The sequence below is a fragment of the Panthera onca genome, chromosome A2 (assembly GCF_046562875.1).
Source record: "Panthera onca isolate mPanOnc1 chromosome A2, mPanOnc1 haplotype 2, whole genome shotgun sequence".
Lineage (NCBI taxonomy): Eukaryota > Metazoa > Chordata > Mammalia > Carnivora > Felidae > Panthera > Panthera onca.
This window is the reverse complement of record NC_138340.1, coordinates 7,570,767-7,597,957: the sequence shown is the minus strand read 5'-3', so window position 1 is coordinate 7,597,957 and position 27,191 is coordinate 7,570,767. Positions and strand designations below refer to the sequence as shown.

At 53.0% G+C, this 27,191-nt stretch overlaps 2 protein-coding genes and 1 long non-coding RNA gene across 6 annotated transcripts in view; 2 read left to right on the top strand and 1 right to left on the bottom strand.

Moving 5' to 3' along the window:
* The first annotated feature begins 723 nt into the window (after positions 1-723).
* On the top strand, positions 724-11,701 carry LOC132678170 (uncharacterized). Its single transcript, XR_009609498.2, has 3 exons — positions 724-1,014; positions 6,515-7,070; positions 10,957-11,701. It is a non-coding gene; the product is annotated as an uncharacterized LOC132678170 (long non-coding RNA).
* Positions 8,854-14,477, bottom strand: RDH8 (retinol dehydrogenase 8). 3 transcript variants are annotated; one of them, XM_060630169.3, is made up of 6 exons: positions 14,336-14,477; positions 11,704-11,865; positions 10,894-11,073; positions 9,832-9,925; positions 9,359-9,542; positions 8,854-9,169 (listed from the first exon to the last, which is right to left on the bottom strand). In XM_060630169.3, the coding sequence occupies exons 1-6, from the start codon at positions 14,436-14,438 to the stop codon at positions 9,002-9,004; spliced, it is 891 nt and encodes a 296-aa protein (XP_060486152.2). In that variant the 5' UTR covers positions 14,439-14,477; the 3' UTR covers positions 8,854-9,001. The 3 variants fall into 3 exon arrangements, with proteins under 3 accessions (XP_060486152.2, XP_060486151.2, XP_060486153.2); XM_060630168.3 differs by having other exon boundaries at positions 8,854-9,217; positions 14,336-14,475; XM_060630170.3 differs by lacking the exon at positions 10,894-11,073 and having other exon boundaries at positions 8,854-9,217; positions 14,336-14,473.
* Positions 14,478-16,146: 1,669 nt separating this feature from the next.
* The window catches only part of COL5A3 (collagen type V alpha 3 chain), a 35,827-nt gene continuing 24,782 nt past the window's right edge, over positions 16,147-27,191 (top strand). Inside the window, exons 1-16 of one of the 2 annotated variants that reach the window (XM_060630167.3) lie at positions 16,147-16,397; positions 20,230-20,388; positions 20,482-20,671; positions 20,747-20,903; positions 21,496-21,600; positions 21,920-22,075; positions 23,853-23,966; positions 24,081-24,227; positions 25,274-25,321; positions 25,395-25,436; positions 25,751-25,813; positions 26,184-26,258; positions 26,356-26,439; positions 26,622-26,678; positions 26,770-26,823; positions 27,018-27,071. In XM_060630167.3, coding sequence (XP_060486150.3) covers positions 16,310-16,397; positions 20,230-20,388; positions 20,482-20,671; positions 20,747-20,903; positions 21,496-21,600; positions 21,920-22,075; positions 23,853-23,966; positions 24,081-24,227; positions 25,274-25,321; positions 25,395-25,436; positions 25,751-25,813; positions 26,184-26,258; positions 26,356-26,439; positions 26,622-26,678; positions 26,770-26,823; positions 27,018-27,071 — 1,593 coding nt within the window. In that variant the 5' untranslated portion in view covers positions 16,147-16,309. Of the gene's footprint in view, positions 16,398-20,226; positions 20,389-20,481; positions 20,672-20,746; positions 20,904-21,495; positions 21,601-21,919; positions 22,076-23,852; positions 23,967-24,080; positions 24,228-25,273; positions 25,322-25,394; positions 25,437-25,750; positions 25,814-26,183; positions 26,259-26,355; positions 26,440-26,621; positions 26,679-26,769; positions 26,824-27,017; positions 27,072-27,191 lie in introns of both variants that reach the window. The other variant, XM_060630165.3, reaches the window with a different exon arrangement.

The following is a 27,191-nucleotide window of genomic DNA, read 5'->3' as shown; positions in this document are numbered from 1 at the left end:
GGGGGGGTGGTTCTGTGACACAGCTTAGTCATCCAGTGAATGAGGGATGATCAGATTGATGGAGGAGTTGAACAAATGGATGGAGGCAAAAGTGGGTGCTGGGTGAATGAGTGACAGGAGCTCGCGTCTCATGAAGAATGAGCATTTGCTCAACAACTAATAAAATAAATGAAATAAGTCTGAGCACCACTTGCATGGCTGGCTTTGTTGTCGGCGCGTGGGGGGCGGGGACACAGCCGGGAACAGGACGGAACCCCCTTCCCCTGGGGTGTGGGTGTTTCCTGTGGCTGCCATCACCTGGACTGTCCCTTTGGGTCCTCTCGGCAATCTCAGGACCCACTGACCCGTTTTGCAGATGCAAAAACCTAGGCACCAGAAGGTGAAGCGTCCTGCCCGAAACTGTGCAGCTAGGAAGCTGGGGCACAGGGAGGTTAAGTGAGTCGCCTTAGGTCACCCAGCAAGTTCAGCGAACCTGTGTGAGAGGGAGCCGGAGAAGGGTAGGGGGTCGGCGGGCGGCCCGCCGTGGGCTCCACCCGGGTCCGCTACGGCAGTTAAAGGTCGAGTCCAACTTTCGGCCACGAGAGGGCGCCAGCGAGCCTCCGGCCAGCCCAGGAGCGCTCGGCCCCCTCCCGCAGGAATGCGGGTGGTGGAGGGAGGGGACGTTGGCCGCGCGCCCAGAGCAGCTGCTGCTGCCGCTCGGATTCCGCCCGCCTTCCCCTCCCTGGGACCCGGGGTTTGCAGCAAGGAGGCCGGGGCGGGAGGGACGGCGTTGCAGGGATGTGTGGCCTCTGTTTTCGCTCCCTCCTCCTCCAGGCTTCCAGCCCACAGCTTCCCGGGAAAGGCCGGGCCGGATCCAGGAGGCAAGAAATAATACAAATACCAGCATTTCAGCGAACGGCTGTCATTTGTGAAACACTTCAGTCCTGGCACTTAGCAGGGGCTCTCTCGCCAGCAGCCCTTCCCATTTCACAGATGAGGAAACCGATGCTCAGAAAGGTGGCGTTTCTTGCTCAGGTAGGAGGTGTCAGGCGCGTCTCGGTCCAGATGAGGCCGCCAGGACGCGTTCTGCTTGGTCACCTTGTGTGTCAACCCAGGTTCCTCGGTCACTTCTTGGTCCCTGAGGCTTCGGGAACTGGCTTTGCCTCCTGATCCCTAAGGACACGCCCCAGATGCCTCTGGTTCCCGGTCCAAGGAGGCCTGCTAGCAGTGACAAATTTCAAGGGAAGCTTGTTCCTTGCTGTGGGGGAGGAAGAAGAATTCAGCAGTCGCATTTGGGGTTGATTACTGGGTCTGAAAGCACCAGGATAGGTGCCCTAACAGAAGTGAAAGCCTGATCAGGGAAAACTGCCCCCAAATAAGCAGCTAGGAGGGCCCGGAGAAACCTCCTAACCCACCCAGGCTGGGGAATCAAAGAAGGCATCCTGGAGGAAGCGGTATTTAGGCTGAGACCCGAAAGTCTGAAAAGTCTCAGGACAGTAAGAGGAATCTGGTGGAGGGTTAGGGGTGGGAGACAGAAGAAGGTTTTGTTTCAGGGGGAGGGAACAGCCCACGCGAAGATGTGGAAGAGACGCGGCGCATCTGCGGAGTCGTAAGAAAAGGGTCTTGAAATGCTTAATAGGCTACAGGGAGTCTCATTTTTAAAATTTGTTTGATTTAAAAAATCTTTTAGTTTATTTATTTATTTTGAGCAAGAGAGCGCGAGAGCAAACGGGGGAGGGGCGGAGAGAGAGGATCCCAAGCAGGTTCCGCACTGTCAGCACAGAGCCTGTCGCTGGACTTGAACTCACCAACAGCGAGATCATGACCTGAACCGAAATCAAGAGTCGGATGCTTAACCCCGACTGAGCCACCCAGGTGTCCCAGACACGGATTCATTTTGATGCCTTAATTTACCCACCCATTCTTTCAGGTGTCAGATATTGGGGTATCTATCATGTGCCACGTACTCTAGTAGGAGTTGGGGGTGTGGTCGAGGAGAGGACAGTCTCCTCCCCAGGGAGGTGACGTTCTAGTGGGGGGAGACAGGCAGGAAACATAACTTTCGTGTATGTCAGGTATTGACAAATAAAGCAGGTTCAGGGGATAGGGCGATAGGGTACGATCTTATGGCTTCTCTGAGAAGGTGACATCTGAGCACCTTCATGAACCGAAGGAGGGAGCCATGTGGCTATCTGGGAAAAGCGTTCTAGGCGGATGGAACAGCAAATACAAAGGCCCTGAGGTAGGAATGTGCATGGAGCATTTAAGAAATAGTAAGGAAGGACACCTGGGTGGCTCAGTCGGTTAAGCGGCGGGCTTCAGCTCAGGTCATGATCTTGAGGTTCATTAGTTCAAGCCCCACATCGGGTTCTGTGCTGACAGCTCGGAGCCTGGAGCCTGCTTTGGATTCTGTGTCTGCCTCTCTCTCTCTGCCCCTTCCCTGTTCCTTCTCTGTCTCTCAAAGAAAATAAATAAATGTTGAAAAAAATAAAATAAAGAAATAGTAAGGAAGTCAGTGTTTCCAGAATGAAGCAGGTGAAAGGGAGAGAGTAGAAGATAATTTGGGATTAATATTTAAGGGTCAGAACATGTAGGAGGCCTCATAGCTGTGGATTTTGAATCTAAGTAAGAGGGGGAACCATTGGAGAATTTTGAAAAGAAAAGCAATATTATCTTTCTGTTTTAACAGAATTAGTCTGGGCAGGTCCTTTCTTCCTTTGACCTGAAATCCAAAGGTGATTTTCACTTAGTTCAAAGCAATAAGGAGGGCAAATAATTCCATGACATAAAAATAAGGCCACATTATGTCACAGAAAAGTTGAAAAAATGGGGGAAGAGTGCACTTCATATTACAGGCACCCTAATCTCCATAATATGTAAAGAATTTCTAAGAATTAATAATAAAAATATAAACAATCCAGGGGCGCCTAGGTGGCTCAGTCAGTTAAGCGTCCGACTCTTGGTTTTGGCTCAGGTCAGGATCTCACAGTTGGTGAGTTCAAACCCCACATAGGACTCTGTGCTGGCAGTGCGGGACCTGCTGGGGATTCCCTCTCTCTTCCTCTCTTTCTGCCCCCCCCCTCAAAAAAATATAGATAAGCAGTCCAATAGAAAAACTTGAGCAAGGGGCACCTGGGTGGCTCAGTCGGTTGAGCGTCTGACTCCGGCTCAGGTCATGCTTAGGTCATGATCTCGCGGTTTGTGAGTTCGAGCCTCGTATCGGGCTCTGTGCTGATAGCTCAGAGCCTGGAGCCTGTTTCAGGTTCTGTGTCTCCCTCTCTCTGACCCTCCCCTGTTCATGCTCTGTCTCTCTCTGTCTCAAAAATAAATAAACGTTAAAAAATTTAAAAAAAAAATAAGAATAAAAAAAATAAAACAGTATGGTTAAAAAAAAAAGAGAGAAACGTGAAGTACTGATTTTTACCCATCAGGTTGGCCAAAATTTAGAAGACTAATCACGCACAGTGCGGTGAGGCTATGAGGAAGTGACCATGTTAACATATGGACATCAGTCCTTCCCAATAGAGATAAATCTGATAATGTTCGTGGAAATGACAAATGCATAGTTTCTTTGGCCAAGTAATCCCAAGACAGAGACGCTTGCACACGTGTGAAATGATGTATGCACACAAGGTCATCCGTTGTAGCCGTTTACATAATAGGAGAAGATTGGAGGGAGCCCAAAGATTCATCAGTACAGGACCAGTTGCATAAATTATTGTCCATCTACACAATGCAATATTTTGCAGCTGTGCAAAGGAATGAGAATGTCTGCTCGGGCTGATCGGGAAACACTTCCAGGATGTAGTATTCAAGGAAAGATCTCATAGTGTGCTGCTTTTTGTGAAAAAGATCATATATATATATATTCACTTTTTCCAGTATATTTATTTTTTTTAATGCGGTAAAACCTGCACAACGTAAAACGTATCATTTTAGCCATTTTTAACGTACAGTGGGATGCTATCAAGCACATTCACATCGCCGTGCGACCATCCCCACCATCCATCTCTAGAACGTTCCGCCTTCTCAAACTGAAACTCTGTCCCCACGAAACACTGACTTCCCATCCCCCCTCCCCCAGCCTCTGTTAACCTGTGTTTTACTTTTTTGTCTATGGATTTGCATAAGTGGAATCGTACAATGTATTTATCCTTTTGTGCCTGGCTTATATCCCTCCGCTTAATGTCTTCAAGGTTCACCCATGGTGTAGCAGGTGCCAGAATTTTCCTCCTTTTTAAGGTGGAATAGCATTCCTTTGCGTGTATATACCACAGTTTGCTTATCAGTTTTTTTCTTGTATAATCAGAAAGAAAATCTGGATATCGCGTTCTGTCTCTCTCTCGAAAACAAATAAACATTTAAAAAAATTTTTTTTAAATGGGGCACCTGGGTGGCTCAGTTGGTTGAGCATCCGACTTCAGCTCGCGGTTCGTGAGTTCAAGCCCCGCCTCGGGCTCTGTGCTGACAGCTCGGAGCCTGGAGCCTGCTTCGGATTCTGTGTCTCCCTCTCTCTGCCCCTTCCCCGCTCATGCTCTGTCTCTCTCTCTCAAAGGTGAATAAACATTAAAAAAAATAATTTAAAGATCCTCTGGGCTGTTGCGTGGAGAATGGATTGTAGGGGGAGCGAGTGCGGAAGCGGGGAGGGGGCTGGTGCAATGCTCCAGGTGAGAAATGATGGTGGTTGGACTAGGGTGGGGGCCCAGAAGGTGTTGCAAAACGGTTGGTTGGATATATTTGAATATATTTTACAGGTCAAGTGAGCAAGATCTGATTAGCTGTGAGGTATGATGACTCTGAGAGTTTTGGCGTGAGCAATCAGAACAGACTTCCCTCTGCTAAGATGGGGAGAGAGGACAGAGGGGCAGGTGTGAGCGCAGAAATCGAGAACCAAGGGTTAGTGCGTCAACACCTTCTGAACGTCGGCCTATTTCTGTTGTAAGCAATAGCATCCAGCTACAATGTAGTAACAGTCCCTGCCCCAAAACACACACGCCGCTTTCGCTTTTATGTTGCCATCTGGATTGGTGGTGATTCTTCTTTACATGCAACAGAAACTGGCTCAGGGTGATTTAAGCTGCAAAGGAATTTACCCGGTTGGATGCTGGGGGCTAATGAAATCACCAGCCTTCGAAGATGGACAGGGACAAAGTGGGGGTGCAGGGCGGGAGCTTAAATCCTCCTCCCGAATCCAATCTGAAACTCTGGCTTTCCATGACACTTCCGTCAATGCCCCTGTCTCTCCTGCCACCTCCCTTTCCTGATCCCTCCTCCTTTGTGGGGGGGGGGGGGTGTTCTCAACTCTAAATCCTGTACATCTGTTGAGTGGAATTGGGGTCACATGCTCACTTCCATAGCCACTGGGGAATCTGAGAAGAAGGTCTGGTATGTTCTCACACCAGGAGTCTATGAGTCTGGGGTTCGGAATACTGTATGCCCCACCTATAAATAACTACCGAGTTTGGCTTCACGTACGGTGACTTTGATGACTTTTCCTTGTTGGCAAGAAGATAAATTTGTCTTTTAAAATAATTTATTTGGGGCGCCTGGGTGGCTCAGTCTGTTAAGCGGCCGACTTCGGCTCAGGTCATGATCTCGCGGTCTGTGAGTTCGAGCCCCGCGTCGGGCTCTGTGCTGACGGCTCAGAGCCTGGAGCCTATTTCAGATTCTGTGTCTCCCTCTCTCTGACCCTCCCCCATTCATGCTCTGTCTCTCTCTGTCTCCAAAATAAATAAACGTTAAAAAAAAGTTTAAAAATAAATAAATAAATAAAATTATTTAAGGGAGTTTTTGGGTTTTTTTTTTAAACAAGAGAATATTGGACATAGAATTCAGGACAGTGGAGACTCTTGGGGTAAGGCAGGCAGCAAATATCAATAATGTTCTAATGGTGGAGTCTGATGGTGGGCTCGTGTGTATGTGTTTTGCTCCCCTGCTCTTTTGCACACATGCATGATGTCAGTCGGAATCCTGGATGGAAAGAGATAGTACCCTCAAAGCGGGTAATTTGGGGCTCCATGGAGACAGGGACAACTGCAAAAGTAGAGACAGAAGGCAGGTAGCCCTATGGAGTGCAGTGCCATTCTGCTGGCCTCTGGGGGGTCCTATCACCATCTTTAGCTGAAAGGGACAAAGGGGGGAGTGGCTCTTAGACACTGGAGCTGGGGCCTCAGCTGGGACCATCTGCCATAAGGCAGTGGCCCCCATGGAGGGAGCTCTGGTGGGGGGGGAGACAAATACTCTGGCCTTTTTCCTCCCAGCCTCTCATCCCCCGCTGATGCCTCCTATCGGCAGAGCCCCACACAACCAAAAACTAGATGTGGAGGAAACCGGCTGATGTAAACCTTGGGTGAACCTCTTGAGGCAGCCCAAAGACCTTTTTACACACGTGTGCCCCTTATATTCTTTTTAAAAATGTGTTTAAATTTTAAATTGGTGAAATCCGCTATTTTAAAGCGTGAAATTCAGTGGTTTGGGTCAAGTCACAAGGCTGTGCAACGGGCATCATGATCTAATTTCATACATTCTTTTGTAGGTATTTCCAACACGCTTGAGAAATCCAATGTCGGGGAGGGGAAAGGAGGGGCCCATTTGAGAAAAAAAATAGTAAGCTGCTCCATTATCTCTGACTCAAAGACATGCTTGGAGGGCCCTGGACTCAGTTTCCCTTTTCCTAGAAGATGTTACTAGAGGCCCCTGGAGGTCAGCATAGACTGAGTTGGAGAGACCCAGGCTTGATTCCTGCCCCTCCCTCTGCTCTGGACAACCTCGGTTTCCTCATTTATGAACTGGGCAGCTTCTGAGTGCCTCTGTCTACTAAGGCTGCAGGAGCAAACATTGATGAAAACCCCTTCGCCCGGGGCCTGGCCCTCCAAGGTGGTAGCCAGACGTGAAGCATCACAAAGACTCCACCTCCAGCGCGGGACTCTTCCTGTCATTTCGGTGCTGTTACCGTTAGCTCTGCTCTCGGGGAGATGCCACCAGCACGTCACCTGCCCAGGGTCACCCAGTGAGCAAGAAACAGAGTCAGCATTGGACACGGAGTCAGTCCATTTGCTTCCGAATTCTCCACATGAGGACCAAGAAACTTGGTAATACTCTCTTGGGGGCTCCAGTAGGACCCTTATTGCTTAAAAAAATTTTTAAGGTTTATTTATTTATTTTAAGAGAGAGAGCAGGGGAGGGGCAGAGAGAGAGGGAGAGAGAGAGAGAGAGAGAGAGAGAGAGAGAGTCCCAAGCATGCTCCACACTGTGAGCGTGAAGCCCGATGTGGGACCACATAAACTACAGGATCGTGACCTGAGGGGCGCCTGGGTGGCTCAGTCGGTTAAGCGTCCGAGTTCAGCTCAGGTCATGATCTCACGGTCCGTGAGTTCAAGTCCCGCGTCAGGCTCTGTGCTGACAGCTCAGAGCCTGGAGCCTGTTTCAGATTCTGTGTCTCCCTCTCTCTGACCCTCCCCCATTCATGCTCTGTCTCTCTCTGTCTCAAAAATAAATAAAACGTTAAAAAAAAATAAAAAAAAAAAAGATCATGACCTGAGCCAAAATCATGGGTCGGATGCTTAACCAACTGAGCCACCCAGGCTCCTGCTTTTTAAAATTTTTAACTGTGGGTGTGCCTGGGTGACTCAGTCGGTTAAGTATCTGACATCAGCTCAGGTCATGATCTCTCATGGCTCATGAGTTTGACCCCGCGTGGGGCTCTCCTCTGTCAGCCCAGACCCCGCTTCAGATCTTCTGTTTCCTTGTCTCTCTGCCCCTCACCCACTCACGCTCTCTCTCTCTCTGTCAAAAATAAATAAACATAAAAAATAATGAAAAATAAAAATTTTAATTGTGATAAAATGTACATAACACGAAATTTACCATCTTCACCGTTTTTAAGTGTTCAGTTCTGTGGCATTAAGTACATTCTCGTGGTTGTGCAGCCCTCCCTACCACCCATCTCCAGAACTCATTATGTCTTGCAAACGGAGACTCTGTCCCCCCAAAACACTGACTCCCCACCCCCTCCTGGAGCCCCCCATCTACTTCCTATCTCTGTGAATGGGACTCCTCTAGGGACCTCATCCAAGTGGAATCCTACAGTATCTGTCCTTTCGTGTCTAGCTTATTTCACGGAGTATAATGCTCTCGAGGTTTATTCGTGTTGTAGCAGGTGTTGGAACTGACTTCCTTTTTAAGGCTGAATAATATTCCATCGTATGGAATGGATGTACCTCATTGTGTTTATCCAGTCTTCTGTTGATGGACCCGTTGATGGGGTTGCTTCCACATTTGGCTGTTGTGAATCATGCTGCCATGAATGTGGGTGTGCCAATATCTCCTTGAGACCCTGCTTTCAATTCTTTGGGGTCACACCCAGAAGTGGAACTGCTGTCACGTGATAATTCTGTCTCGTTTTTTGAGGAACTATCGTGCTATTTTCCATAGTGACCGTACCATTTTACATTCTCACCGACAGTGCACAAGGGTTCCAATTTCCTCACATTGTCACCAACACTTGTTATCTTCTCGAGTTTTGTTTGTTTGCGCGGTTTATTTATAGCAGTCGTTCTAATGTGTGTGAAGTGAACCTTATTGCTTTTTAAATTTTTTATTTAGACATAGGGAGTTGAGCTTTATTAAATATTTAATATAGGGATTGCTAGTGGTAACAAATATATATCTGATGAAAAAAATATACATGTGCTGCTGGTGAGTGCATGAAACATTTTGCTGATGGGCTGTGTGACCGGAAAAGTCTTGAAGACCCCTTAGTCGACTCGGTTCTATGTAGAAGGCGTTTTAGATCATCCTTGTATTTCCAGGCCCAAGATAATAAAGTCCAGAGGTTGAATGAGGCAGTCTATTTCATCTTTCCAGGTCCAGCAACAATGTCCCCTCCTCCAGGAAGCCTACCTTACCTTCCCAGACACAGCTCCAGCCTCCCTACTCTGGGCTCCTCAGCCCAGGGTCCAAGGCTCCCTCTTTCTGCCCCAGCCCTGACCATGGTGGGGGGGGGGGGTGGGTGAAGCTCTGCTCACCGGGGCCATATTCGGATGCGGAGGCAGCCACAGGCCAGACATCGGAGGCCAAGGTTGAGGAAGCGCGTCCAGCGGAAGAGCAGGTGGTGGGAGGTGCGCACGTAAAGGCTGCCGGAGGGGTCCACAGCCTTGAGTGCAGCCAGCGGGGTGTAGCGGGCGTTGGTCTGTCGGCGCAGGGGGGGTCTGGGTGAACTGATGACCTTGACGATGACCTATGGGGTGGAGCCCTGAGTTCTTGGATTCAGGGAGGCGGGGTTTGCAGGGTGAGGTTCTCTCCCATCCCCCCCCCCCCCCCCCCCCCCCCCCCCCGAGCCACGTCCTTGGGGCTCTGCGCTCCCCCTCCCCCCACTCACCTGGGCCACATCCTGTGGGCTCTGCCCTACAGAGCGAAAGAGCTCCCTGGAGGCTGGGAGGTAGAAATCTCGGAAGTAGTGCAAGGTGTCAGGGTCAGTGTCTGGGAACTCGGCCGTGGAAACCTGCTCCAGGAGCTTCCCCTCGAAGTCAGTGACCACTGGACCAGGTTCCACCAGAGTGATGCTGGGGATATAGGGAGGGGCACCGGGGTCTGGTACCCCGGCCCCCTCGCGGCCCCATTAACGTCCCTCTCCTCCTCACTCTCCCCATCCTTCCTGGTTCCCCAGCCCATCCACTGCCCTTCCCCTGGTACTGCCCATCCTCTTCCCATACCTCCATTTTCCTCATTCCTGATTCCGTTTCCCCACCATCACTGCCTCCCCACCCCACTCCTCCTTGCTGCCTCCGTTTCCCTTGTCTTTCCCCATCACTGTCTCCCGTTCCCCCTTCACTACCCAAACGCCCGCCTCACAAGATGTTGAACTGCAGCAGCTGGACAGCCAGGCTCTCAAAGAATCCCTCCAGGGCGAACTTGGAGGCTGCGTAGACTTCATTGAACACGACACCTGAGAGGATTGGAGGAGGTTGAGCCCTTTGGGGTCTGGGTGATGGGCTTGTGGGTCCGGAGGGACATGGGGTCTTCAGGAGACAGAGCAAAGAGGGTTTGAAGATCAGAATGAGGGGCTATCGAGGGCCAACATGGTGAGTGTATGTATGTGTGATGGGAGCATATGGGCTCAGGATTAGGTTGTCCTGGGTTGCCCTGTGCTCCACCTGTCCTTAGCCCTGGAAAACCCTTCTTCCCTCCATCCTCTAAACCTCTGGGCCACTTGAGCATAGGATTTCCAGGGCCCCTGAAGTCAAGTCCGATTCACTGGGGCTCTTCTCTGTTTTTATTAAGAGGGAATGTAGCCCCGGAGGTTAGGAGGTACAGCTGGAAGGGGGACCAAAGAGATGGGGCTGAGTAGTAGAATCAGATTCTTAACAAGTAAGGGGGATTCTTTAAGGGGCCTGCTGAGGAGGGGGGCGGATCCCAGGGCGTTTCCTTGGGGAGGAAGGGAGTCTAGAGGGACTCAAGGAGGAAAGACCCAGGAGCCTGGATGGCAAACAGGTGGTCTCCATAGCAGGCCAATAGCAGACATCACTGAGCAATCACTGCTCTCCGTTTCTGCAGAACCTCAGAGCCCCAGAGCTAGACGTCGCCAGGGCTTGGTTGGAGGTGTTTGGCAAGAAAACGTCACAGAGGAGTTCTGACGGTTCTTTTGGGTTTCGGGAGATGGGAGAGACTTGTAGAGGTGTCGGGAAGTAGGTCTGATACTGGATGTGGATGGCCAATGGCCGTATTTGTAAGACCACTGCCTCCTCTTACAGTATGGTGGACATAGACTCTTCCAGAAATTCTTCCTTCAGAGCTTTGGAATCCTTCCCCACACAGGCTCATTTGGAGTATGAGCTAAAACCTATTTGCCATCCTTCCGGCCTGGGGAGGGTCAGACACTGGGGGGATTCGCAGGGATGGGTCCCCAGGGCTTACCCTGCAGCCCCATCACACTGCTGACCACCACAATGTGGCCCTTTCTCCTTTTCTTCATGCCAGGAAGCACAGCTCTGACGAGACGCACAGCCCCGAAAAAGTTGGTGTCGAAGACGTTCTGCATGGCAGCTAGGCTGAGCCCCTCCAAGGGCCCCACCAGGCCCACTCCAGCATTATTCACTAAGGGGGGGTGAGGTTACATTGAGGTCCCCCAAACCTTTCTAGTGCCACTCCTGTAGGGACACTCCCTGGATCATCCCATCCCCTGCTCCAAATTCAGGGCCAGGCCAGAGTATCTCGAGTGGAAGAGTGTGGAGCCCTGGTGATTTTTACATACAGTTTAACATTTGTTATAGGGACCCTGAACCCCGGGTGGGGGGGAAGGGCTGCTGGGAACAGCCTCCCCTTAATACATGAGCCGTTCAGCTCTGACCCCACATTGCATCAGAACAGCCACACCTGCCCTCCTTCAAAAGCCTCCGAGGGAACTTGTGTCGCTTCTTCAACAGAAGCTCTTTCCCCAGAATGACTCATCAGAGTAATTTTTCCAACTGCATATGGTTTTCTCCAAATGTGGGAAGTTCTATTCAATAAAATCCATCCTACACCCAGGACTCAAGTTTATTCTTGTATCCTTAATAAACAGGTACCCTGGGCTTTTAGCCGGCTTGTCTACCCCTTCTGTCCAGGGCTACAGGTTTCTGGTGAAGCAGGAAAGCTGGTGCTCAGACAGTGGAGAGGATTCGCTGGGACGAGGACCTGTGGTTAGGGCAGGGAGGGGAGTGACCCCCGGGGGCTGTTCGGTCTCACCCAGCACGTCCACTTCCCCTCCCTGGATGCAGCTGAGACACTGGGCCACTGACTCGTCACTGCACACGTCCAGCTGGGCCACGGTGAGGGTCTGCCCCAGAGCCTCTCCTGCAGCTGCTTCCAGTGCCCCCTTCTTTCCCAGGTCCCTCATGGTGGCCACCACTGGGAACAGAGACCGGTGTTGGGTCAGGCACTGGGCTCCTTTTCCCTCTGCATTCATTTGCATGTATTTCCATAATCTTGCATGAACAGTCACAGAGGGATGGGGACCCATAGGTTTACATACTTACATTCACTACACGGCCACAAATGCATATTTGTGTACATTCACTTACCTGTACTTTCATCCATTCATTCATCCATCCTTTATTGAGCACCTACTTAGTATCCACTGTGCCCTATTCTAGGTGCTGAGACTATTGCATGAAATGAGATAGGCAAAGTCCCTGGCTTCACAGAATGTATAGCCCAGGAAGGAAGCCAATAAAATAAACATAGAACATATTGCCTTGAGGAAAGAAATACATACTTAGGGTCAGTGTGTGTGTGTGTGTGTGTGTGTGTGTGTGTACATGCAAATAGCCATGTTTCCATTATCCACAGAAATTTCAGCTTATTAAATACCTGCCATGTGCCAAACGCTGTGCTAAACACTTTTATAAACCTCTAATCCTTCCAATGATTAGGACTCTAATCCTCCCTATGATTAGGCCACTGACTAATTTTCCAAAGATGGCCACAATATCTTTCATCGCATACGCTCTTTGAGAACTTTGCTGCTCCCCCTCAAGTCATGAAATCTCATGTCCCTCTCCTTGAATCTTGTGACTAGCCGGGAGTCAATAGAATAGGGTGAAGGTAACATTGGATGGCTTCTGGGATTCAGCCAGAAAAGATGCTGCAGTTTCTGCCTTGTTTGCTGTAACGTTCACTCTCAAAATCTTCAGCCACCTTGTAGCGGCCCAGCTATCCCGAGGCTACCTTGCTGGGAGGAAGCCCAAGCTAGCCAGATAGAGGGACCACATGGAGAAGCCCTGAGGTTCATGCCTGCCCAGGCCCATGACTACCCCGCACTGTTCCAGTTGTAGCCTTTGACCCTGAGCCAGAACTGCCTGGCCGAGCCCTTCCAAATTTATGGCCTTGTAAAACATGAGAGACAGATGATTACAGTTGTTCTATTACACCATAAGTTTTGGGATGATTTGCTACTTAGCAATAGAAGCCAGGACAAGTAGATGAAGTGGCTGACACACTGAGGCTCAGCAAAGTGAAGTTCCTTGTCTGTCCCGCCCCTACAACAACCTGGGTTTGTTGGCGTGCTGAGCTCAAATACCTGCGTACCTGTTTGTACCCCTCGTGCATGTACCCACAATCACACATGCACAGCCCTGGTGGGCACTTTCACGTGATCCGTGGGCCCGTGTGATTCGTGGGTGTTGCACAGATGAATGGGACCACATGCATCTACATACAGTGACAAGTGTGGCCACAGGGACTGGGTTGCCTGGGTTCAAATCCGGGCTCTGCCACTTTCCAGCTGGGCGATCTTGGGCAAGGATCTTTGGCCAATGTGCCTCAGTTTCCTCACTTCTAAGATGGAGCTAATGCTAATGGCCACCTCATAGGGGTGATACGGGGATTAACTGATACACGTGATGCGAGACACTTTGATCAGAACCTGGCACATTGTAAGCACTTGGTAAACATCCTTCACACCTGATCTTCGCCAAAAGGCCGGGAAGTGATTGAATAAACATCCTTCAGCAGTTTTGCACACTCACTGCGTGTGCACGGAGACACATGCAGTGCTATGGCTTCCTTGCACCCTGACCCTCAGACTGTCACACCCAAAGCTGTGTGTGTGTCTAAGACAGAGGGCAGAGGGCTGGGAGAATCAGCCCCGCCAACTGGGGCAATGCCCTTGCCCCCTGCAACCTCCTCTTACGTAGTGGCCCTGTGCCCACTTCAGCTCCAGCGTGCTCTGGGTCAGAGGTTCCCCGGGGGGGGGGGGGGTGCAGACTGGGGCACTTTACTCCAGAGTTGCAGGAGGCCAGGTCCCTAGATTTAGAGCCCCCCACCCCCACCCCCTTAAGCCCCCAAGGTCAGGGTCACTTAAGAGGCTTATTTTGGAGCGGTAATCAGGGGAGGGGTGGGGGAGGGGAGTCCTAGGGAATGCGAAGTGGAGCCTCCGGGAAGCCCTCCCCACCAGCCCTTTAAAAAGTATCACCAACCTCCCACTTCCTACCACACTCTACCCTTGTTTTATTTTGCTTCTTAGCACTTATTGGCACTAGACATATTATACAATTTTAAAATCTGTTTATTGTCTGTTCTCCCTCTCCTCCCTCACACCACTGCTCGGGGCAGAGATTTTTGTCTATTTTGTTCAGAGCTGTGTTTCCAGCACCTTGAATAGTGCCTGGCGCCCAGTAGGTGCACAAGAAATATTGGTTGGATGAAGGGGTGATTCCTGAGCAGAGGTGGGAAGGGGGCCTCCATGTGTCCTGGGTCCTCCTCAAGCCCACAAATACAGCTGAAGGGATGGGCTAGTGGAAATAGTGCCAGGACGGCTGAAGGTCCTCAGAAGCCGTGCCCACCCCTGCCCTTCCCGGCCCCACCCTGGGCCTCTAACCTTGGTAGCGCTGCCTGTGGTCATGAGCCAGCTGTACTGCGAGCTCCAGGCCAATTCCCGACGAGCAGCCTGAGATCAGTACAGTCCGGGGTGCGTCGGCCATGTTGATCCCTCCCTGGATGGGTGACCTCTGCTGGCCAGCACCTGACTCCTGCCACCCATCCCTTGGCTCCTCTGCCCCCTCCTAGACACCCTCCAACGGATTCCCCGCAAGGCGAAGGGGTCCCAGATGATACCAATTCTGAACGGACCCTGGACAGGCAGCTGGGAGGAAACCTTTAACCTCAAAATAGCCTCTTTCCTTTATCTGTGAAAAATTTCTTCTCCTCACTGCTACACTCATAACTAGGGTCTTTTTATTATGATTTCAAATTATTTAGGGCTGGGGGAACTAGCAGGGGTATTCCCTTCCTGTCTCTATTCTGGGCAAAGAATCTCTGATTGGAGGGAGAGAATGAGAGAAAATGACAGCGAGTGTGGTCCCAGAAGGGTCCTTTCAAAAAGGGGAATGGGCATAGATATGTCCGAAGATGGGGTTAGACTAGGAAGAACTTCCCAGCAAGGCAGGGCAGGGCAGGGCAGGGCAGGGCAGTATCTTTATGAGAATCTTTTAGCAGGAGAAGTCTTAGCCTCAAGGTCCCTGAGGAGGGAGGAGGAGCAGCTTGGGGAGATTCCCTCTCTCTCCCCACCCCACAGCCCCCATTTCACCCTCAGGCCAGATGGGGCCCCACCCCTCCTCTCTTGGGACACAGAGACTCTTTGTCCGTGGAGCCAGAGCCTGGGAGGGAGACACTGCCGGCTTCTCCCTCTTCTCCATGGTGGGGCAGTTTAGGGCCCAGGATACGCCCCTTGGGTTCCTCCTTGCAGAAGCACCCTGAGATCCTGCAAGTCTGTGCTTGTTCAATTGCACAGACAGCTCCATGTGACCCCCTGGGGGGGGAGGGAACTTCACAGTGGGGGGTCCCAGTAGGCTGAGAGACAGCTCTGCCTCACCCCAGACGTGGCAGGGATCCACCTCCCCGCCACCTCCCCCTGCGGCAGTGCCCTGTTTTCAGATAGGGGAAGACTCCCCCATTTAATAGGGGCATATGTGAAGATTTGGAATTGGGGCTGGGGCATCCATTTGGGGACCTGAGTCAGGGAGAGGGGAGAGGAAGGCTAGAGATGGGAGATGGGACCCTTTGTTTGAAGGTTAAGAGTTTGGGGGGAAGTAGAGAGCTATGTTTTTGGAATGCATGTCAAGGGTTTGGGGGTGAGGCCAGGACATCCAATTCTGGAATTTAGGTGGGGAAATGAGAGTTTGGGGTAAAGCTGGGAACCCCACTTTGTAATTTGGGGTGAGGTTGGAGGTGGGATCAGGATTCTCTATTTAGACACCTGAAGGGAAGGCCTTGGGATGAAGCTGGGACCTTTCATAGTGTGACTAAGCACTGGGGTAAAGGAAATGAGTGAGAATTGGGCATCAGTCTGGAACCCCATTTGGGGGCCTGGGTGAGACAGAATAGATTTGGTACAAAGCTATACCCATTAATTCCAGGGCTTGGATGGAGGCTGAAGGTTTGAATGAGGCTAAGACTTCCCTTGAGGGAGCCTGTTAGGAGGAAAGAGTTTGGGGTAAGTCTGGGACCCCGAATTCTAAGGCTGGGTGGGAGTGACCCTTTTCCTCCACTGTGGGGTGGGGCATAGAGGACCCAGCTCCTTGCCCAGGGCTCCGGCCTTGGCCGGCCAATCAGCACTCAGCACAAACTTTCCCAACTCCCCCACCAGCTGTCAGCCACCCCCCCCCCCTCCCTCCAGCGAGCCCCGCCCGGCCGGGCTCTGGAGCGCAGGGCGAGGCCAGGGCGGGGTCTCCCGCAGTCTCCTGCCGATCCCGAGTGGAGCCGGCCGCGGCAAGTGAGCGCACGGAGCCCGAGGAGACGCCGCGCCCCGTAGACGCCCCGGCCGGTCCCCGCCTTGCGTGTGGGGCCCGCCGGGATGGGGAGTCGCCGAGGCCTGAGCCAGCCGCGGGCCGGCCTCTGCCTGCTCCTGGCCTCGCTGCAGCTTCTGCTCCGGACGCAGGCCGGTGAGTCCGGAGGGAGGAGATAGGAAAAGGACCCCGGTGCAGGATCTAACGAGGTCCTAAAGATGGGGTGGAGTCAGGAACGGGGGGGGGGGCGTGCAAGGGGGGGCGTGCGCATTGCGCCTGGATAGGGTGTTGTGTTCGGGCTCGCGTGTCAGACTCTGGGCGATTTGTGGGTGTGACAGCTGGCGGGAGGGGGGAAACGTGTGGCCGTGTTTTACTGGTGGATGCGTTGGAATGAATGCGACGTAGAGTTGTGTGTGCGGCAATGTGTGTGTGAGGCCATTTGAAGTGAAATCGTGTGTGGGAAAGTGGGTGTGGGAGTTGACGACTATTGTATGAATGTGGGTGATGGGTGATTCCTGGCCAAGGGTATGGTGATTGTGAGTTGTGGGTGTGTCTGTGTGGGGCTGACCTAAGAGAATAATCGTGTGAGTGTTACGCGTATGATTGTTTGTCTTTGGGTGACCCGATGAGGGTCTGTTGTGATTCTGGGGCGTAAACAATCGCCCATGAGGACGTGAGTGGGTGATTCTGGGGGTGAAGGTGAGTGGGGACGAGTAAGGGAGGGGGCTAATCGGGGACTCAGAGTTTCCTTTCCATCTCCCCTAATGGCTCCATCCTATTCTTCCTCTCCCTCCTCTGCCTCCAATTGGCGCGCGCCCACCTCCTCTGTCCCCACTTCTCCCCCCTCCCCCCACCCCGCGCTCCCCAGAGCCGCGATCAGCACCATGGACAGGGCCTCGGGAGGGCCGCGGTGAGGGGCGAGGCGGGGCGGGGCGCGGGGCGGGGCGGGGCGGAGCGCGGGCGGGGGCGGAAGTGGAAGTTGCTCCCCCCAGCCGAGCGAGCTGCGGGTGTTTTTCCCGAGGAATTTCTCAGGGGCCCCAAGGGTCCCGGGGGCCGGCGGACGGGTGAGTCAGCGCTGACGCACGCCCAGCTGCGCGCTTTTGGCTGAGCGCCGAGCTCCGCCCCATAGGGTTCGCGGTTGGGGGCGCCCAGGGGTTTGGGAAGGTTGTGGTCCCTCAAGTGGCGTCCCTGGTCTGAGAGAGGCTGGGCTAGAGCCTCCTGGAAATCGCTCCCTAGGGTGAGCTCAGTCCCCCAACACACACACACACACACACACACACACACACACCCATCCTGCACTTTCTCACTTTCTCTGGAGTTCAGGGAGGTGCCTGTTCACGTGGATTTTCCTAAATTGGCCTATGTCCCATTCCCATGCTGACACATCCATACATTCGTGCCATCATAGGCATCCATTCAAAATATAAGCCCTCTGGGACACCCCAAAGTGAAACACCGGGGCCCACGCCCCAGGCAACCCCAGCAGCCACCCGCCACAGGGTCACAGCCTTTGTCACCCTCCTACACGTTCCAACTCTTGCACACGTGTGCACTGGTATCCACACAACACAGTCAGCATTGGCAACCAGTCACCTGCTCGCCGACTTGTCTGTACTCTCCCATGTGACCACAGTTCCCCATCTCAAGTGTCGCCTATTATAATCACAGACTCACCTGCATGACCAGCTGGACTGTGGACTCACTGCCAGGAGATACCCACCCACACATCAAATAGCTGCACCTCGCTCTCCATTGTAGGCCAAATCCTTGGCCTATGCTGACAACGTGCTCAGCCATTCCCTGGTCCATACAGAGTCATGCACTTGCTTACACAATCATGTACACAGTAGCACCCACACCCACACCTGTGCTCTCCTGAACATCTGAGGAGATCCCAACCATGCCCCAGCCTAGTTAGTCCCTGCCTGCCTCCCTTCATATCCTAGACCCCATCCAACATCTTCCTGGGGCCCTGACCAGGACAGTAGAGAGAGTGGGGGAAGGTCAGGCTGGGTCCCTGACAGACCCCCACCCTCTGACCCTGCAGGCAGGACTCAATGCCTCTTGTGTGTCCCCTTGTCACAAAGCCAGCCATGAAAAGAAAGGGCAGTCAGTTTCTGAAAGGTCACTACAGAAGATATGCAAGATTGAAGCAAGAGACATTTGGGTTAGGTGCTGAGAAGGACTTTTTAAATGTGACTGAGCAGCTGGTTGAGGGGACACCCATTCCTGCTGCATCGAGACAGGGGTCTGGGTGAGGGGAAAGCCTGGGAGAGCCATACCGTACGGGGTCGTGACTCTCAGCCCTCCCTGGGGCTCCAGCCTGGAGAGGGGGCAGCTGGGATGATCATTCCATGGGGGAGTGACCCTTGTGGTTGACAGAGCCTGGGAGCCCAGATCTTAGTCTCAGGGGACTGTAACCCAAATACCTCTTAATGACAGCCTAGCCAGAGAACAGGCAATTAGAGACGGGGCTGGTGGTGGCAGCAGCAGAACAGGGGTGTGTGTGTGTGTGTGTGTATGGAGAGAGAGGGGGATGAGGAGAGTAACCCCCGCCAGATATGTGTATATATGTATATATATGTATATGTATATCTATCTATCTATCTATCTATCTATCTATCTATCTATAGAGAGAGAGAGGGAGAGGGAGAGAGAGGAGGGACAGAGGGACAGAGAGACAGAGAGGAAGGAGAACCAATGAAGTACCAGGAGACACGCAGAAAGAGCTAGGAAACAAGAGAGTGAGAGAGACAGACTGATTCAGAGTTGGATGCAGAGAAAGACCTGGAAAGACCAACACAGAAAGTGGGACAGAGAGAGGGCAGGGAGGGGGAGAGGAGAAAGACAGAACAGGAGGTTGGAGGCAAGAGTGAGCGGAGGCTGGAATAAGTGTCTGTAAATCTGGAGAATGAAGGGTCTGACCCAGGAGGAGCTGGGATGGGGGTCCCTCATCCAAGCCCCTATCTCCCCCAAGTCTGGCCCCCCACCCTCACTCCCAATGGTGAGGTCAGTAGAACCGCCCCCAGGGTGAGGTCATGGACAGATTTGACAGAATCTGGCTCCTGCCAAGAGGCTGGGTCAGGGGGTCAGTGGGACAGTCTGCTGGGGGGAGGGGAGAGCAGGCAGGGGCTTTGGGCCCAGAGGAAGCCCCCGCCCTCCCCTGCCCAAGCCATGTGGTTCCACTTAGCACTGGCCTGCTGTGTGGGGTGGGGCTGGTAGGATGGCCTGGATTAGGATCTGGTTGGGCCACACCAGTTCCCTCCTTTGCTAGGATAAGAGGGATAGGGTCAGAGGGAGGAGGTCAGGAGGGATAGGGTCAGAGGGAGGAGGTCAGGAGGTTATTAGAGAGAGGCAGTCATCAGGAGGAGGTCAGAGAAGGTGATAAAATGGGGAGGTCACAGGTCAGATGGAGGAGACTGGGTTAGGCAGAAACAGGAGGTCATGGGTGATGGTGATCAAGGAGGGGGTCAGAAGGAAGAAGTCAGGAGAGGTAGTGGCGAAAGAGAGTAGATCATGGGTGATGATCAGGGAGGAGGAATTCAGAGGAAGTGGCAGTCAAAGGAGGAGGTCAGAGGGAGGAGGTGGGGGAGACACACACTAGGAGCCCCCCCTCTCCAAGCGGGTTTCCCCTGGCAGGGGGCTTCAGGCTGGGAAGCAGCCCCAGGGAGTTGGTGCGGGGGAGAGCAGAGAGGGGGACAGTCTGGCTCTGGGGCTCAGGCCAGGAAGCCTTGATTCATCCCAGAAGTAGGTCAGCTTTTTTTTTTTCCCCTACCAAAAACCAAGCGGGGGGGTGGTGGGGAACAGGAGTCAACAGGCTGACGAGGCTGGAACAGCTGTGGGGTGGTGAGGTGGGTCAGGTCCCGCGCCTGCTCCTTCTCTCTGACCCACAGACACCGTGGGGGGCTGAAGCCCCCAAACCTGAGCTGCTCACATGGAGTCCTAGATTTTTTTAACTGCCTTGCACCCCGGCTTCTCTCTACAGCAGACCCTGTGGATGTGCTGAAGGCCCTGGGTGTGCGAGGGGGCCAGGCTGGGGTCTCTGAAGGGCCTGGCTTCTGCCCCCAGAGGGCCCCGGAGGGTGACCGGGCATTCAGGGTTGGCAAGGCCACCACACTTGGCACCCCTACGTGGGAGCTTTTTCCAGGTGAGTCAGTGCAGGAGGGGTTGGCGGGGTCATCCTGGGAGCATGGGTCCCTGCCAGGCCCTCTAAGCTGCCCCTTTCCCTCTGCCCCTTCAGATGGGCACTTTCCCGAGAACTTTTCCGTGCTGATCACTCTGCGGGGCCAGCCAGCCAACCAATCTGTCCTTCTGTCCATTTATGATGAGGGTGGTGCTCGGCAGCTGGGCCTGGCTCTGGGGCCAGCTCTGGGTCTCCTAGGTGACTCCTTCAGCCCCCTCCCCCAGCAGGTCAACCTCATGGATGGCAGGTGAGTATAGGGAAGGTTGGGGTCCAGAGAGAAGTGGGGTGAGAAGCACCCCCGACTGAGACTGTCCTCTTGCAGGTGGCACCGTGTGGCAATCAGTGTGGATGGCAGGATGGTGACTCTGGTGGCCGACTGTGAACCTCAGCCCCCCACGTTGGGCCAGGGGCCTCGATTCATTAGCACGGCTGGACTCACTGTGTTGGGCACCCAGGACCTCGGGGAGGAGACTTTTGAGGTAGGGATTCAGTGGTCGGGGAAACTGAGGCAGGGGACGGGAAGGCGTTTTGTCCAGCTTCACCCCAGGTCCAGGAAGCTGAGGAGAGGGAGCGGAATGCATCGTTGTGCATCTTGCGGTGCGTGAGATCGTAGGGCCACAAAACAATAGTACGCGGTGGCGCATGCTTGACTCGTGGTAGAATACGGTGGAGACGTGGGACTCTACTGGTTGCTACGATGGTGTGTGACTGTGTGTGGTTGTGATGTGTGTCCCCTCCAGGGGGCCAGGGACCACATTCATCTTGTTCCCCTCCTTATCCCCAACACCTTAAAGGGCACCTGGCACATATTAGGTGTCAGGTGCCTGGGGGCAAAGGAACAAATGTGCCTCTGATGGGACAGGTGTTGTAGGGTATGATTTATGGCTGTGATTTGGTGTGACCGTAACAGAATCTTCCTCCCTCTCAGAGGGATTGTGGGGGCTGTGGTGGGGCCACCCCCTCTTTATACTTATGGGGCCCTCGGTAGAGAAATACCAAGCCTTGGTGCTTGGAATAGGGTGTCAGAGTCAGCCTGTGGCTTTCTTTCCCTGGCCCCCATCCTCTCCCCAGGGAGATATTCAGGAGTTGCTGATAAGTCCGGATCCTCAGGCTGCCTTCCAGGCCTGTGAGCGGTACCTTCCTGGCTGTGACAACCTCGACCCTGTAGCCACAGGGGTAAGTGAGGCGTTTGTCCTGAGGTCAGGCTGAATCATCCCTGGATCCAGATCTCAGGAATGAGTGAATTCTGACCCCTACCTGGGACTGAGTGACTCCTGCCCTCAAGAAGATCCTAGACATGAGTGACCTTGATCTAAGTCACATAACTGAGTGATTCTTGGATCCAGATTGTATGCTTGACCCTAGGTCACAGGACTGAGTGAGCCCTGGGTTCAAAACATGGGACCAATGAGCCATGTGCCAGCATGGTCCCAGATGACTGAGCCATGGGGGCTCCGCTGAGGGGCTCTGGACCTGATGGAGGTCCTCTTCCCAGGCCCCCCAGGGTGAGCCAGAAACTCCAGCCCCTCGACGTAAGGGGAAGGGAAAAGGGAAGAAAAAAGGGCGAGGTCGTAAGGGGAAGGGCAGGAAGAAGAAGAAGAACAAGGAGACTTTGACCCCAAGCCTACCTCCTGGCTCCGTGGAGAACCAGGTAAGGGATCTGCAGCCACTCGCCTCTGCTCTTTGACTGCCTGACCTCTGGTCTCTGATTCCTACTGACTGCTGGTACCTCATCCAAGTTCTATGCCTTTGGTCTCCAATCCCTGACCTTTGACTTGTCTCAGCTGACAACTATGTGTGGCAGGGGGGCTGGTACTGTCTTATGAGCTTTCTCATCTCTGCTCCTCAATGTCCAGTTTTTGGGGCTGGAGGAAAGGGGCAAACCCAGATGATTACTTTATATTAGGAGGTTCTTGATGGAGGCTACTGCTTAAGGGCAGCAATTAGCTGGAGTGAATAATGGGTTCATTAGTTAGACTGTCATTGTTTGGGATTGATTGGTCTAGGTAGCTGGTGAGGGTTATTCATTGGAGAAGTCTAATTGGGGGGCACTATTTGGCTTTCCTGATAGAGATTGCGGGTTGGGAAGTCACTAAAGGGAGATATTGATTGAGGTTGATGTTTGAGAGGTTCCTAAGCGGGGGTCATTGTTGGAAGTCATTGATAGAGACCACTGTTGGTGTTATTGTTGTCACTGGTTTAGGGTTAATGGGAAGGGGCCATTGATGGGGATTATTAGTTGGGAAGGAAGGTAGGTCATCAGTAGGGGATCACTGATTAGAAGGCACTAGCGGGGTCACCAGTTATAGTCACCAGTTGGAGAAATGACTTTCAGGGGTCATGGATGAGATAATTGGTTTGGGAGTCCCTGATGGATTATTAGTTGGGAAGGCATTGATGGGTCACTGATTAGTGAAATTACCGTTTGGGTCATTGGTGGGGTAGCAATAGATGGGCTCGCTCATGGTTGCTTGTTGTTGGAGGGTCACTGGTTAGGGGAATAATTGATTAGGGGGTCACTGGTAAGGCTTAGTAGTTGAGGGTCTACTAGCTAGTACTTGTTGTGGAGGGGGTCATTGGTTGGGGAGGTCACTGGATGGGAGAGTAAATGGTTGTAGTCATTGACTGCAGGGGCCGCTGATGGATCACTAGTTACAGGAATAAAGGCTAGTGATGTGAGTTATTAGCTGGAGGGGTCATTGGTTAAGTCCCTTAGTGGGATCATTAGTCAGGGGATATTGATGGGGGTCATTAATTAGGGAGTCACTAATGGGCCCCTGGTTGTAGGAATCATTAGAGGTCATTAATGGGAGATCATTAGCTGGTGAGTCACTGGGTGGGCATCCTTGGTGCAGGCCATTGGTTGGGGGAGAGTCACTGGTTACATTCCATCTGTTCTCACTGATGTACTAACTCAGTGGAGAGAAAGAAATGATCACTTCAGGCCCAGAAAAAGAACCCCTCCCCAACCCCTTCCTCAGGAAGGGCCTGGGCCTCTACTACCCTCTTTGTGCCCTTGACCAAATTTCTCTACAGCTGTCCAGGCCTCTCTAATTGTGGCCTGGCTGGCTGACCACTGAGCTCTGCCTTGGGAGAAGACATGTGGGGTGGGCTTCTTGGAGTCTGGCCCCGAGTACTGGACCTTGACTGTGGTTATCGAGCCAGCCCCACTCTGCCTTCTAGGTCTCCCAGACCTGACCCAGCCTTGCTCTTCTTCCACACAAGAGGCCTCCCTCTGCTGGCGGCTGTCCTGATCCAGTCAGAACACGTTTGCCTCCATTGACCAGTCCCAGTCCCCTACCTTACACCCCACTGATGGTTTTTTGGGGGTCGTCCTTTGTTTCCTTCCTCGGACTGGGCATTGCTGGGGGCGGGGGCAGGGTCTAGCTTCCCCTGGGGGACTGATACTTCTTCTGTCCCTGCTGCAGACCTCCACTGACATCCCCCAGACAGAGACACCAGCTTCAACTTTACCTCCGATTCCCACGCCTTTGGTCATGACCACCACTGTGACTATCGGCCACAATGTCACCATGCTAGAGGTCGGTGGGAAGTGGATGCGGCTGGAAGGGAAGGGAAGGGAAAGTCCTGGGAACTGGTGGTGGCAGACAATGAGGACATCAGGGACAAACTTGGGTCTGTCACAATGTTCTCAGGGGCCCCTGGACCCTGACAGTGGAACAGAACTGAGGACCCTGGAGACTAAGTTAGCCAAAGAAGACAAAGAAGGAGGTGGCCCTACCATTGTCCCTGTCTTCCGGGCAGCAGAGCAGCCGTCACAGACTCAGTTCCAGATTTTTTCTGTGAGTCTGAGGATTTGGGTGGGGGGTGGGGGGGAGGAGGTCCTGCCTGGAACCACATAGGACCGCATTTTCTCTTTTGCCTTCTTTTAATCTTGCCTAGAATGCCTTCCCACCACCCCACTGTAGTTGCTAAATATTATCACTATGCTGATGTGACAGGAACTTCGCGAATGGATGGCTCTGTGCACAGAATTGTGCGTTTGGCCTTTAGTCCAAGTGTGATGAGAAACCTCTTGATCAAGCTCATGGAGCCTGATCGGACTTGGAGCTTTAAAAGCTCTTTCTGGCTGCTGAACAGCATATGGACTGTAGGGGGAGCCAGAGGGGCAGCAGGGAAACCAGTGGTCTGTGCAGCAAGAGCCTGGTGACCTGGAGCAAGGTGGTGACAGTGGGGACAGAAAGAAGTGGACAGATCTGGGCCGGTCTTGCTACTGGAGATGGAGAAGGATGCGAGGATGACTTAGCCGATGCATGGTGGCACCTTTGAACAAGATGGGGACGCCTAAAGGAAGAGCGGGTGGAAAGCATCAAGGGTCCCATTTTGGATGTGCTAAACTGGCAACCCCTGCTTGGCATCCAAATGGAGATGCCAAGTGGGTGATTGTTTAGAAGATTCTGGAGTTCAAGGGACATGGTCTAGGCTGGAGATAAAGACTTGGGAACCATCAACCGGAGGGATGCTACCTTTAGCCAAGGGATTGGATAAGATTGCTTCGGAAAATAGGGCAGACTGGGAAGGGTCCCAGGTTCTAGCCTTGGTATTGGGCAAGGGAGGAGGGGAATGCTCATAGCCAACCTACCCTGAGGGCTTGTTATGTGTCGACCATTGTTTTAATTTATTCTTCTTCCTGGGGGACATACACTGTTATCATTTGCTTACTGACTCTGCAGGTGAGGCCATAGGAGTCGAATAAGTTGTTCCCCGTCACCAGATAGTGAGAGGCAGCTCCAGGATTAGGACCCCACAGCACACCCTGAAGTTCATGCTCTTCTCCTTGACCATGGTCAGGGCTCACATCTCTTTTCTGTTCATTCCCCTGCCCCAGGGTGCTGGAGAGAAGGGAGCAAAAGGGGAACCAGCAGTGATTGAACAGGTGAGGGGCCTGGGGCTAGGAGGAGGTGGAGAGATCTGGGCTAGAACGGGGGTCACACTCATTTCTCCCTCAGGGACAGCAGTTTGAGGGACCTCCAGGAGCCCCAGGACCCCGAGTGAGTGATGGCTGCACCCCCCTCTTCCTTTCTATTCTAGTTGGGGTATTTGAGACCCGGGGGTGGAGGGTTGAGGTGTAACATTGCCATATCGTTAAAAGATCATTGCATATTTGAGGCTCAAAGGGTGAATCAAAATAGGGGTTGGGATGTAAAGTTGGGGGGTGGTATGGGTCAATATAGTACTGAGGGGCCAGGAATGGCTCAGTGATGGGTAAGGAGGTCTGCATGGGGTCAGAGTCAGTGGTGAGTCAGAAGTTGGCCTGGCTCGAGCTTTGTACTTCTTATGAACCTCTGTTCTCTGTCCCCAACAGGGGGTGGTCGGCCCCTCAGGCCCTCCCGGCCCCCCAGGATTCCCTGGAGACCCTGGTCTACCGGTAAGAGACTCCCACTGGGTTGTATCCTTTTGGGGGGGTGAGGTTTTGGGCCATGTGGCCGAAGGTGGGCACGTGTATGTCTGAACATGGATCTGGGAGGCAGGGACTGAGGACACCACACTGAAGCTGGCACTGGCCCCACTTGCTCATCTCTCTTTCCATCTGTGAATTGTCACTCTGGCCCACGTCCTGTCTCTGGGGGTGTATCCCCTGCTTTTCTCCTTCCATCTGTCTCTATCCCTGAGTGTCCTTCATCTCAGTCTTTCTCCCTATGTCTCTGTCTCTCCCCTCTCCCCCTCTATCTCTATCTCTCATCTCTGTCTGTCTGTCTCTCTGCCTCCATCCCCCTCTGTGTCTCTCCCTCTCTCAGGGTCCTGCTGGCCTCCCCGGAATCCCTGGCATCGATGGCATCCGGGGTCTACCAGGCACTGTGATCATGATGCCGGTAAGAGGGGGATAGGGTAGCACATCCTTGGGGGGTGTAGTCCTGACCCAGGAGGGGCCTCTCCTTGGGCCCCCCCTCATGACTAGCTGCCCCCTAGTTCCAGTTTGCAAGCAGCTCCCTCAAAGGACCCCCAGTCTCCTTCCAGCAAGCCCAGGCGCAGGCAGTCCTGCAACAGGCTCAGGTGAGTGGAAGATAATCAGGGGACCAACGGGGGGTAATGGGAGGACATTGAGGGAGTGACAGAGATGGGGATAATGGAGGCTAGTCGGGGGGCAGGTGGATGTTTGTCTCCTGAAGATGCTCTTTTGGAGGGTGTTGGGGTTTTGTGGGAGACCTGAGGATCTGTTTCCCCCATCTTTCCAGCTGTCTATGAAAGGTCCTCCTGGCCCGGTGGGGCTCACTGGGCGCCCAGGCCCTGTGGTGAGTAAGGAGACTGTACAGAGGAGGGGGACACATCAGTGGAGAAGGGCAATCTCCCTCTAATTCCATTTCCCCATCTCTTTCCTCCAAGGGTCTCCCTGGGTATCCTGGTCAGAAAGGAGAGATGGGAGAAATGGGGCCACAGGTGAGACTGGTGGGGATGGGGCCAGGATTGGAGGGGAAGGGTCTTCTCCCGGAGCCACAGGATAAAGTGCTGTTTGAGGACAATGACAAAGGGGCTGAGAATACCTTTGCAATTGCTGCCCTTCCTAGAGATTGATTAAAAATAAGTCCTTTCTCCTTCTTGTTCTCCTTTTTCTTCCTCCTTTTCTCTCCTAGGGTCCCCGAGGCCTTCAGGGACCTCTTGGGCCCCCTGGCCGGGAGGGAAAGATGGTGAGTGGCTCGTAAGTCTTTAGGCCATCCCTCGTCTATCCCTCAACACCCAGCAGGAGTCTTGGCTCCGTGCCCGCAGGGTCTGCTGGTGTCATTGGTGGGATAAGGGCACCGAGGAAG

Bases quoted from the DNA above. Each gene is read 5' to 3' on its own strand.
- RDH8 (XM_060630168.3), bottom strand. From the start codon at position 14,438: ATGGCCGACGCACCCCGGACTGTACTGATCTCAGGCTGCTCGTCGGGA. The intron at 9,926-10,893 runs GTAAGCCCTGGG...CAATCCTCTCAG, and splicing joins CAGTGTGATGGGGCTGCAGG to GTGTCGTGTTCAATGAAGTC. The intron at 9,218-9,358 runs GTGAGTGGGGGG...TCCACCCCATAG, and splicing joins GCCCACAGGATGTGGCCCAG to GTCATCGTCAAGGTCATCAG.